The sequence below is a fragment of the Leopardus geoffroyi genome, chromosome E1 (assembly GCF_018350155.1).
Source record: "Leopardus geoffroyi isolate Oge1 chromosome E1, O.geoffroyi_Oge1_pat1.0, whole genome shotgun sequence".
Classification (NCBI taxonomy): domain Eukaryota; kingdom Metazoa; phylum Chordata; class Mammalia; order Carnivora; family Felidae; genus Leopardus; species Leopardus geoffroyi.
The window spans coordinates 47018326-47030953 of record NC_059330.1 but is presented as its reverse complement, the minus strand read 5'-3'; the positions used below and the strand labels follow the sequence as shown (position 1 = coordinate 47030953).

The window sequence follows — 12628 nt, the reverse complement described above, 5'->3', positions numbered from 1 at the left end:
GGCCACAATATGGCCCAGTAGGGCCTATCTTTTCTAGTTCACGTCTAGTGGGAAAGAGGTAAAGTCTGTCTCAACATTTTCAGCAAAACTTTGGAGAATCACCGTGATTTATTTGACCTAAGTATTGAAAATGCTCTCTAGAAAGCAACAGATAATCCCTTTGTACACTTAGCATTTTATATGTCGGTTGTCTTCTCTCACTAGATTACAAGCTCTAAGAACAGTGCTCAGCACCTGGTATGTGCTTAGTCAATATAATTTTGAATGAATGAATATATAAGCATATTTATTTAAAAGTTGGGATTGGGATCATTTCTCACCCATATTTTTGTTTTCTGCTTTTTAAAAGCACACACACACACACACACACACCATGAGCATTCCTTTATGTTAGTAAACTGTTTGGGTTGGAGTCGAGAGGCAACAAGCAGTCATTGAAGGTTTTCAAGCAATGGTTGACATTGACCCATTGGCTTATGAGCCATGTTGATCTCATTCTGGCCCATATTCTCTGCATTACCCATAAAGACTGCATCATACAAATATTTCCACATCTCCTCCTCCCATCCCGCCCTTAGAGGATTGTGTTGTAGCTACTACAGTTCTTATTTTGAAGATGATTGGATCTGACTTTTTTTTTGAGCCTGCTCATGTTGCCCAGTTGTCCAAAGTAGTTGCAGTCAAGTGATGCGCCCGCTCCCTTTCCCCCGGGGTTGGGGCTGCTACCTCATCCCCAAAAGATGTATTGCTTCATGAGATCAGCTTACAGCAAACCATGCACAGATAACTTTTCAAACATTTAATTGTAATACTTCCATGCTTAAATCACCAAATTGGCTTTGGAAAATATGCAATCTCTTCAAATGACATTCTCTCTTAACTCAGAATTTACAATATAACAGGGAAGTCTGTATACTTAAGGCATTTGAAAATGGGTGCATAAAAATGGCCTTGATTTACAGGATTTTCTATTTTTTGAAAGCACTGTATTGTGAATGCAATAAATAATGAAAATCAGCTGTGCAATCTGCCTTTTTACCTGTGTGGCACTTAATATAATTGGGTGTACAGGGAACTTAGAAGTTATGTTTATTTTCTACGGCTCCTATAACTAAGTAGCACAAGCTTAGCGGCTGAAAACAACAGAAATTCATTCTCTCACAGTTCCAAAATTAAGGTGTTAGCAAAGCTATGCTCTCTCTGAGACTCTGGGTAGAGTCCTTGCTTGCCTTTTCCTAGCTTCTTAAAAAAATGTTTTTCCTAATGTTTATTTATTTTTGAGAGAGAGAGAGAGAGAGAGAGAGAGACGGAGTGTGAGCAGGGGAGGGGCAGAGGGAGGGAGACACAGAATCTGAATCAGGCTCCAGGCCCTGAGCTGTCAGAGCCCAATGTGGGGCTCAAACTCGTGGGCGGGAGATCATGACCTGAGCCGAAGTGGGATGCTTAACCAACTGAGCCACCCAGGTGCCCCACCTTTTCCTAGCTTCTGGTGGTGACCAGCAATCCTTGGTATTCGTTCACTTACAGCTTCACACTCCAATCTCTGCCTTCGTTGTCACATGACCTTCTTTCCGTGTGTCTCTGGCTTCACATGGCATTTGCCTTGTCTTGTAAGGATAATAGTCGTATTGAATTAGGACCCGCCCGCATGGCCTCATCTTGATTACATCTTCAAATACCCTATTTCCAAATAATGTTATATTCACCGATACAGGGGATGGAGTTTAGGGCTTCGACCTATCTTTTGGGGAGAATAATTCAATCAATAACATGGAGTCTACTTCTCTACTGAACATATGAAGCTGCCATACAAGATCTGTCCCATCTTAAGACTTAGGTACAGTGCATGATAGTCGATTTAAATCAAAACCAGATAGGCGGGGTAAGGGCAGGGAGAGGATCCTGATACCAGATCTTCCCATTCTCACTAGGGTGAGGTAGTTGCTATTGAACTGACCTAGCTATAGAAATTGATTGGAGACTTGGGTGGGTAAGATAAACTCTAAAAAGCATAGCAGGGAAAGTCAGATGCTGGGCAGAGTGGTGGGGAGTCCAGATGGTGGTGAATATTCTGGAGGTAGATGGGTGGGATCGTCATCACCCTCTAGATTCACCACTGGTCAGTAGAAGTACAGAAAGAGTCACATTGGTGGTTTCAGATTTTCCACTAGTCATGGTTTAAAAAGTAAAAAGACCGGGTGCCTGGGGGGCTCAGTCGGTTGAGTGTCCGACTCTTGACTTCGGCTCAGGTCATGATCTTGTGGTTCATGAGTTTGAGCCCAGTGCCAGGCTCTGCACTGACAGCACGGAGCGTGCTTGGGATTCTCTCTCTGCCCCTTCCCTGCTGGTGCTCTCTGTTTCTCTCTGTCTCTCTCTCTCTCTCAAAATAAATGAATAAATCTTAAAAAATAAATAAAAAGCAAGAAGACATAGGCAAATTAATACTATATTTTGTTTTGCCCAATATATCCAAAATATTATTTTCAATGCCATGGATATAAAAATATTGAGACATCTTGCCTTCTTTTTTCCCCAGACTAAGTCTTCCAAACCCAGTGGGCATTTTATGTCTGCAGCACATCACTAGCCGTATTCCAGGAGCCTGATAGCCATATGTATCGGAGTGCTGTAGATTCTAAAAGCACTACCACCGAGTGGTAGGATCCCAAGCCACAGGCTAGGTTGTAGGTGAGACTCATTTCTGGAGAAGAACATCGGCGGGAGTAAGGCAGACAATCAAGGGTGTTTGGAGAAATGCGCAGGACAGGCCTGAAGAGGAAAAAGTGTTCCAAGTGTAGACAGAGTGAATGCAAGGGACAGAGACCCATTTAAACCTGCTTAAGTATGGGTAGGATGGTTGTTCTGCCTGGTGAGATTCCTTGGAAATGAATTGTAAGAAGTCACTCGTGGACCAGGAGTCCAGAGGGAATTCTGGTCAAATAATCACTCTCTTTGTCTCCCTCTTTGGGGTTATGAAACCTCATCCCCATTTTGGTTTGTCTGCTTTGTTAGTCTCTTTCTACTCACTGATTTCCTCATGTATTCATCTACTTGAACCTTAAAATGTCTTTCTCAGGTGCCAGCCCTACAACCTGTCAACCCAGCTCCACACCACTAAGTCTCCCACTGTCCCCGTTTCAAGTTCCAAGGCGATAAAATCGGACTGGCCTCTTGATCAGTCATCTCATAGCCAGGAAGCCAAGCTCACCTAGTATAAAGAGGGCCACCCAGCTCATTCATGATATCAGGCAGTGGTTCTCAAAGTGGGTTCTCCCCACCAGCAGCATTAGAAATGCAAATTCATGGGCCCCACCCTAATTTGTTGAATTAGCATCTCTGGGGATGAGCATAGAACACTATGTTAGAACAGTAGGTGAGGGTAGATTCCTTCAGGAAGGGATGTGGGTAGGGACTACCATCAAAGGCAAGAGCAAAGTCAGTGGCCTGGGGGGAATCCAGACCTGGAGAAACACAGGTCCCAGGTGTGACCTCAGTTTCCATCACTGGGAACCAGGTCTACTGGGAGGGGATCAGGGAAGGGGTCATAAAGAACAGCTTGGAACGTAACCTAATTCTAAACCATGTCAAGACAGGACTGCCCACAAGGGTTTTTAGTAAACCTAATTCTCAGTACCCAGGACAGGCAAAGGCAGAGAGGAAAAGAGTGGGGATGGGAGAGGGAAAGTCAGGTTAACAGCTATAAGTACATGGGAGTTCTGCTTAGCTGCTTCGTTAGTTAAAGCGAGAACTAGATACTACATTAGATTAAATTAAATTCATGATATTTTAACCATTAAAAAAAGTTGAATTTTAAGCAGTGGTAGAGACTGCTGAGTGCTTGACGTTTGCTTTTTCCATGGTGCATAAACTGTATTAAATTAAAAATTTACGCTACAAAAATAGCTTCAAAAAAATGGCTTCACAGGGGTACCATTATTAACATAACCTTACCTCAGACAGATTTTTTATTACTGGAGACAACTCTTCTATGTAAAAAATATATTAATGGCGGGAGCAGAAGAAAAATACCAACTACAGATGGTAAGCATTTTCTTGCAAAGTCACATCAAATTTAACATTAGCCTTGGAAAACAGAAACATGTTTCAAACAAAAGGTTTTAAATATTCTTATGACCATGTGTAGATTTTCACCTCTGGTCTAGGATTCCATCATAAAGAGTGCAACTTTAAGTGATTAAAATATGTAAATAAAAGAGCTTAAAATTTTTGTGCCAAAATGCTATTTAATGAGTTGTTGTTATAGTATTTTCACTGCAAGTTTCTAGTAAGTGGCATTTATGGAAAAAAGACTTATTTTATTAGTAGGAAATAGGGGGAGTTAGTAAACTTGAGACAGATGCCTAGAATAATGATTTGATAAAAGGTGCACAATTCTACCAAGAGCAAATTAGAAGTCATAAGGGAGTAAGATCGCTCTGAAAAGATTTTCTGCAATCCTCATTCCCATTACAGACATGTCTAGGTACAACTTATGTCGGAAGTGGATTTCTATTTTAGGAAGAAAGAAAAGGGTGAATTCCCTAAGAATTATTTTTCCTCCCTTTTTTCTCAAACTTATTATCTAAAAGTGTTGCCATGAGGAAGCAAAGCATGCTCCTAATGCTGAATGCTGAAATTTAATCTAATGAAAGTTTAGCTGAACAGTACGGTTTTATAGTGTTATTCTCATCTGACTCTTGTTTTACACGATGAGATTTAAACTTATACACCGGCAAGCCTAAACAGAGTCCTCCTCTGCGTATTAAGCATATATACACTTTTCTGCAATGTTACTTACATATCTGAATATACCGCTTTAAACTTCACAAAAGGTAGCTTCCCCAGCTCCCCCATCATTTTCTGAAATCCTAACTATTGCTTAATAATACAAAGCTACAAATGATGTTAGTGGGTGGTTGGGAACGTAGCGTGTGCCATAAGAGTAAGGCAAATGTGTATTTATCTGTCAGTTTGCTAATTTTATTGCCATTGTCCATCCAGTCTTTCAAATTGTGATAGCAGCCATTGTTCAAATTCATTAGTGTAACTTCAGAGCTTCTGTAGTGCGAAGAAGCATTTCTCGAACTTGTTCACTGCTTTGCACATAGTAGGCACTTAGTATTTGAATTTGAATGAATTTCTAGTACCCTCCTTTGAATTTATTTTACTTTTTAATCATTTATTTATTTTTTAATTTACATCCAAGTTACTTGGCATATAGTACAACAATATTTTCAGGAGTAGATTCCTTAATGTCCCTTACCCATTTAGTCCATCCCCCCTCCCAAAACTCCTCCAGCGACCCTCTGTTTGTTCTCTATATTTAAGAGTCTCTTAATGTTCATCTGTTTTGTATCTTAAAGTCCTCATATGAGTGAACTCATATGATATTTGTGTTTCTCTAATTTTGCTTAGCATAATGCCCTCTAGTTCCATCCACATAGTTGCAAATGGCAAGATTTCTTTCTTTTTGATTGCCGGGTAATACTCCATTTTATATATATCACACATCTTCTTTGTCCATCCATCTGTCGATGGACATTGGGCTCTTTCCATACTTTGGCTATTGTCGATAGTGCTGCTACAAACATTGGGATGCATGTCCCCTTGAAACAGCATACCTGTACCCCTTGCATAAATACCTAGTAGTGTAATTGCTGGGTCTAGGGTTGTTCCATTTTCAATTTTTGAGGAACCTCCATACTGTTTTCCAGAGTGGCTGCACCAGTTCGCATTCTCATCAGCAGCGCAAAAGAGATCCTCTTTCTCCACATCCTCGCCAGCATCTGTTGTTGCCTGAGTTGTTCATGTTAGCCATTCTGACAGGTATGAAGTGGTATCTCACCTCCTTTGAATTTCTAGTCTAACTTGTAGAACTTTATATAATTTTTTGGATACTTTAATTGTAGGGCTGTAGCCAGACTGATGTGATGCTCTTGGAGGTACTTCATCTGGAGAATGAAGAGACATTACTAATAAATTAAAAGTAACGACTTGGGGCGCCTGGGTGGCTCCGTCGGTTGAGTGTCTGACTTCGGCTCAGGTCGTGATCTCACAGTTCCTGAGTTCGAGCCCCACGTTGGGCTCTGTGCTGACAGGTCAGAGCCTGGAGCCTGCTTCAGATTCTGTGTCTCTCTCTCTCTGCCCCATCCCCACTCATGCTCTGTCTCTCTCTGTCTTAAAAATAAATAAAACATTAAAAAAAAAGTAATGACCTGACACTGAGTTAGCATTAAAATATATTAGACTTTACTAAATTTTAAAATTGCATTAATAACAACCTTAAGCAAAACTAACAAAGCGCATATGAAAATCTCCCGTCTCCCCCAGTTATTCTTAGTTTTCATTGTCCTAGATATTTTTGCATGGATACAACCTTTTGTTCTGCTTTTAAACTTTATTTGTAAACTGTTCATTTCAAGCTATTATATGATTTTCATAATTACCATTTAAATGGCTGCTTAAAAATCGATGCGGATGATGTAATATCATTCATCAGGAGGCTGCTCATTCATTCCCCTTTTGTTATTAACTGAACTTTGCAAAGAACATCTTCTGTATTATTATATATCAAGAATAAATTCCCAAGAGTGCAATTACAGGGTCAAAGGGTAAGGTACACTCATTTCATTTTCTATTTTTCCTCCTGAGATAACGAAATACAGTACTGTATGAAAAGCTTTTCATACATTGCTCTCCAAGGTTTATCATGTTGATACTCCTTTCAAGCATTATTATCAATCTCCTATCCTTGCACTACAGCTGGAAAAAGAGCCAGAGCAAGCAGGTAACCTGATCCCGTTCACCAGGTGAGTCCTGGATGGAGGTGGCAACTACCGTACCAGGAGCAAAACATCCCAGGAGATTTGCATTAGCCCTCGGTACGAGAACAGTGTCTTTTTCCTCACCCCAGCGACGCTAAATTCCCGAGGGCAGCGGACTCGGTTCCAACCTTGCTCGCCTCAGTCTCTCTGAGCGTCCTGCACGCAGTAGGCGTCTAATAAATGCAATCTGCGGTGCACGGACAAAAGCTCTGCCTTAAGTGGGCAGGACACTAAGCCCCTCCCGATGCCACAGAGCTCCGCGCCGCCACTTTGTTCTTTTGCCCTCTCTCTCCCCCAAGTTCTGTGTGGGACCCTAGGCTGCAGCGAGCACCGCCCCCCACCGCCAGAGCCCCGGCCCGCCCGGGCTCCGCGCCCCCGCGCCCCGGGCACCCTGCGCGCGCCCGCCCAGGCCCCGCCCCTCCGGCCCCGCCTCCCGTCTCCTCCCCGCCCCTCGGAGCCGACGAGTGGCGGCGGCGGCCCCAGGACCCGGCTCCCTCAGACAAGAGGGCGGGTGGAGGAGGAAGCGGCCGAGCCCCGAGTCTTGCTCCGGCGCCGCCGAGCACCGCCCGCCTCGGCCGAGCAGCGCCGTCGGCTCCTGGGCCTCGCCGAGCCGAGGGAAAGGCGGAGGCGGCTGCGTGCGGGCGGCGGGGGCGCGGGCGGAGGCGGCGCGGCCGGCCGCGGCTGCCGCTTTGTTGTGCGGCCCGGGCCGAGGAAGGAGAAGTGGGAGGAGGGGGGAGCTCGGCGTCCCGCTCCCTCCGCGGCTCATGGCGACGACGCTCGGCACATCCGGGACCCTCCGGCCGTGGCGGCCGCGGCGCCGGCTGCTCGGGCCCCAGCCCCGGCCGCTGTGGTGACTCCGCCGCGCCTCGCCGTCGCCCCCGCCCCGCCCGCCGGCCCCGGGCCCCGCGCCGCGGCCGCAGCCCCGCCGCCGCCGCCGCCCCCGCCGCCGGGGACATGTCTAACCCTGGGGGCCGGAGGAACGGGCCCGTCAAGCTGCGCCTGACAGGTGAGGGGGGCGGCGGGAGCCGGGCCGGGGCAGCCATGGGGTGGGCGAACCGGCGGGGGGTGCCTGTGGCCTTGGGAAGGGCCAGGGTCGTGATCAATGGTGAGTTGGGGGTCGGGGACGTGGGAAGGCCTAGTTCAGGGGGAGTAATGGCAAAACCACTCGCCCTTGTGGGGAAATTCTTTAAAAAACCGACGGTGTCTCGGGGGTCTTTTGTTGAGGGAGGGCTGCTCCGGTTGGAATCGCAGGCGGAGTGGAGGTCGGAAAGCCTTGGCCGAGGAGCACGACTCTCTCCCGGGCCTCGGGGAGCAACCCCTGGGTTGCTGCCCAGGTGGGGTCGTCGGGGGGATGAGGAGCTCCTGTGGCGGGGCTTATTGAATCCGGTCGCTGACTGCGCGCAGTAAACACTCCTTAAAGATGGAGCGCTTAACGGGAGGGTGTGTGTGTGTGTTCCCTGCTTGTTAACTTGTTCGCCCACTTATGCCCGCGTGCAAAACCTTCATTCTCTGCCGCCAGCCACAGCAGCTGGTGCCACACACCTGAAACGCACGACTCTGGGAAGGGTGGAGACCGAGGTGGATGATTTTCCGGTGCGTCCGCCTGATCGGACGACTCCGGCTCATTGTACACTCTGTGTTTTGGAAGTGTTTGATTGTAGGGTAGCATGTTTTGGGTTGTTCCTTGTAGGCCGCAGAACTTGTGTCTCACTTCTAACTCCAGACCTGCTTTGAAAGCACACTTTTTTTTTTTTTTTTTTTTGGTGGACATTTCTAAGTATGTGCTCATACAGACTTGCAAGCGAAGTTTTCTCCCTCCCCACCTCCTCCCCTTCCCTTTTCTAAATGGAAAAGAATGTCTGGAGGGGTTGCTAGGTAGGAGGCTTCTCTCTTACAAAGTGTTTATGATTCCAAGTGCATTAAATCTTTGACATTACAGGTACACTTTGCTTACACGGTGCCGTTTTTGGTATTCTTACATGGTCGTGTCCCCCCATTTTAAGGACAAAATTATTTTTGATTTGAAAAGTGGAATTGAAATCAGTATAATTATCCTGGTTTTACCATTCACTAAATTATCCACGTTGATGTTCGAATGTGTGGTGGGAAAGATGGTTTCTCTTAAAGGTCTGTGTGTGTGTGTGTGTGTGTGTGTGTGTGTGTGTGTGTCTTTGTGTGTGTAAGAATAAACTGTAATTATGTTTGCCTACAGTGGACGTAGAGATTTATATGGACTAATTTTGTAATTGAATGCTTGTGTGTCACATCCCAGTCCACTGGTGAACTTTACAGATAAAAACTTGCAGTGAACTTGGTTTTTGAGAATTTAGCCTGACTGTAAATTGGCTGCAACTTAAAAAATATATTACTTTTATGACAGTGTTACTTTTCCTAGGGAAAATTGCAACGAATCATTAACTGAGTTGCTCTTTAAAAAAAATTTTTTTTTAATGTTTATATTTGAGAGACAGAGACAGAGGGTGGACAGAGAGAGGGAGACACAGAATCTGAAGCAGGCTCCAGGCTCTGAGCTGTCAGTACAGACCCCGACGCGGGGCTCGAACTCACAAACCGTGACATCATGCCCTGAGCCGAAGTCAGACAGTTAACCAACTGTGCCACCCAGGCGCCCCTTCACTGAGTGGTTCTGAATGGAAAACCTGGACTGGGGATTCCCCGCCCCCCTCCGTTTCCCCCAATCAGTTTCCTTGTTTTCTTATGAAACCTTTATTAGGGATCTTTGTTGCTTTAGAGTTTATCTACAGCTGTTCCTCTGTAGACTCACTGCTGTGTCAGTGATCATGGGAAGAACCTGTGATTGCAGGTTTGCAGAAAGCATCGGAAATAGGCTGTTGGCCATTTACTTCCTTGCAGGCTATATGCATAATGAGAAAATGAGGGAGAAAACAGGTATTTTAATTTTTTAAAAATGAGTTTGAGGTTTTTACTGTGACTCAATAGATCTTAAAGTGTTTATCTGTGGTTTCCTTATAGCCTATGCTACATTATAAGAATTCGTGAGTTCACTTAGGAGAAAAGATGACACTTCTTTTTTGCGGGGGAGAGGACACATTGGACTAAATTTGTAGAGTGATTTTGTATTTTTAGATTTTTCTGAGGAATATTAAATACACTGTGTCCCCTTGATTGTAAAAACAGTTGGAGGTACTCTCAATTTTTAAAAACCATTGGGAATTTGTCTCTGTCATATTTCAAGAAAAAACTGTTCAAATAATAAAAACATTGCCCTCTCCTTTTTGGTTACATTTGGTGGATTCTCTTCTGTTTTGCCAGGAAAGTTAACTTCTATTTTTTTCATTTTAGTCCATTTACAAATTAGATGGTATAGATTTTAGCAAATAGATTTCAAGAGCTGGATTCAATTAGCAGCTTTTTAGGACATAAACATTAAAGGGTTAGATGGAAAAGATTGTTTTGACTGACTGGATAAATGACAGGGCTGTGTTTGATGTGCGTCCAGGAATTGGTCTGGAGCTGGTGCCCAACTTCTCAGTCCATCTTGAGAAGCCAAATAAAATATTTAACCTAGGCCTCGTTTTGTTTAAGAAAAAAAAAAAAAAAGTTGATTCTTTGTTAAGACCTTAAGAAATGTTTGGCATACCTTTAGACTAAGTGTTTAATAGTTTGTTTAGATCCGGGTTCCCTCATAGAGGAAGATCACTAAAAAAAATAAAAAAGGCACATCCCAGAGTGGATTTTTATTTGGTTTATAATACACTTGGGCTGTAAGATGCTTTAAAATTATTGTTCTTTGCTTTAAGTCAGTACCATACTAGCATTTTAAATTTATAGAGTGCCTTTGATTCCAAGGTGCTTTATGAACTGTACTTACTCAATTATATCTTTAACATAGAGCTGTCTCTTTCCTGAAAGGTGTAAACAATTTTTGCCTGGTGACGTGCATGCGCACGCACGCGTACACATTCTCTCTCTCTCTCCCTCACTTTCTCTCTCTCTCTCTCTCTCTCTCTCTTTCTCTCACACACACACACACACTGAAGAAGAAGAAATATTTGAATCACGAGATCTCTGCCCATGACAGATATTATACTTTCCCCATGTATTAGTCCTTAGCCCACAATCACCTAGTGACCTGTTTGGTATTTTTGGTGCTAAGAAGGTAGGGTTAATTGAATCCCACATTTGAGATTCCTCAGGCCATTGGTGGTTAAAATCTGATTTGGTTCATCAAGTTACTTCGGTTCTTATGACACATTAACACTTAATCATTAAAATGGGCTGTATGGTAAAGCTACCAATTTCAACTATTTCTATAGAAAATTGGTTAGAAAATGTAAAATTTGTATACATGATACTTATGAATATCTGATACAGGCTTTTCTTACAATGCTTTGGATAGAAAATATTATTTGTATTTAGTTACTATAAAAAATTTGGGGCAATTTTTTTATATCATTGATGTTTTTGAGAACCAAAGACTCAAAAAAGCAGTTTAGTATAATTTCTAATATTTAAGTGTCTTAGATATGGAGAAATAACTGACTTCTCCAGAACATATATTGCAAACCTTTTTGTAATTTAAATGTTTTTATATGCAGTTCCTCATGTTATTAATTTATAAAACCCTTGGAAGTAATGAGGTTAACCCTGTGTGTAGCTTGAGGAAAATCAACATTAAAAGTCTCAGTTTAGATATGCTGGTATTATTAGTATTGTTTTATTGTATATTTTATTGATTCAAGGCCTTAAAAATTACAACTTGAATTGTGTCTCACGGGTTTCTAATTAAGGGTGCTTGTAATTTGAATGTCCCCATTTTATTTTCTTGGTTTCTAAGGTAGCTTAAGCTCCTGACTTTTCTCTTAAGTTACCTCTTCTAGTCTAACACTCAGACATGCAGTTGAACCTGTGTAGGTGCCTCATGTAGTTTGGTTTGCATTGGTGAGTAAAGGGTGTGTATGTGTTTTAATCATGGATTCTACTTTTTTCCTGTTGGTGGAACTGTAACTATCATAATATATACTAGCATGTCTTTTATTTAGCTTGTTTATCATTTAGCATGTAACGCAATTTTCAAGGTAAATGAAGGGCCACACTTTAGGCACACAAGATTTCTATTGTGGCCATTTTTGATGTCTTTTAAAGATTTTGAAGGTTTTCAAAAGTTGTAATATGTCCTACTTTTTTCATGTAGACCATATTTAACAGAACTTAATGTTTTATTTATGATTTGGTATCATTATGAATATAAATTATGGTATTATAACGTGTAGTATGAGGATATCATCATGGTGTATACAGAGAACTGTTTGACCCTGGCTACATGGCAGTATGTTGTTTAACCCCATTCTTACTACTTTTTCTCTTTTTGCTCCCGTTTTTTGTTTACTGTTACTTACTCTGTTCTAAGAAGGCTAGACCCTTGAAATACACTGTTGTAATCAGCATTGTGTTTCTGTATGACTGACATATATTAAATGCTTATTAAGTGCCAGACATTGTATCAAGTTTATATCCTTTATCACTTTTAATTCTCCAAGAGGTAGCTCCAAGAGGTAGGAAAAAACTTGGAGAGGTTAAGTACATGTCAGAATCCCAAGTTGTCTGTCTAGAGAGCCTGTTACAAACGTCTAAGATTTTGTGTGGAAAAATAAAATATACATTCCATTTATTTGGAATTACCCTTGCCCTTGGGATTCTGGCTCATCTTTTAAGGTTCAACTCAAAGCTTACCCTTATCCCTAGAACTTTCCTTGACCTGAATTGGCCTTTCCTCTGTGACTAAGAGGCTCTTCCTCTAGTGTCAGACCCAGCTCACTGAA

The 12628-nt window shown here is 42.8% G+C and overlaps 1 protein-coding gene across 3 annotated transcripts in view; it reads left to right on the top strand.

Annotated features, from left to right (window-relative positions):
* The first annotated feature begins 7727 nt into the window (after positions 1-7727).
* SMURF2 (SMAD specific E3 ubiquitin protein ligase 2) overlaps positions 7728-12628 on the top strand; it is a 120781-nt gene continuing 115880 nt past the window's right edge. For all 3 annotated transcript variants that reach the window (XM_045490674.1, XM_045490673.1, XM_045490677.1), the window contains exon 1: positions 7728-7830. In XM_045490674.1, the coding sequence (XP_045346630.1) occupies positions 7779-7830 (52 nt within the window). In that variant the 5' untranslated portion in view covers positions 7728-7778. The remainder of the gene's footprint in view (positions 7831-12628) is intronic.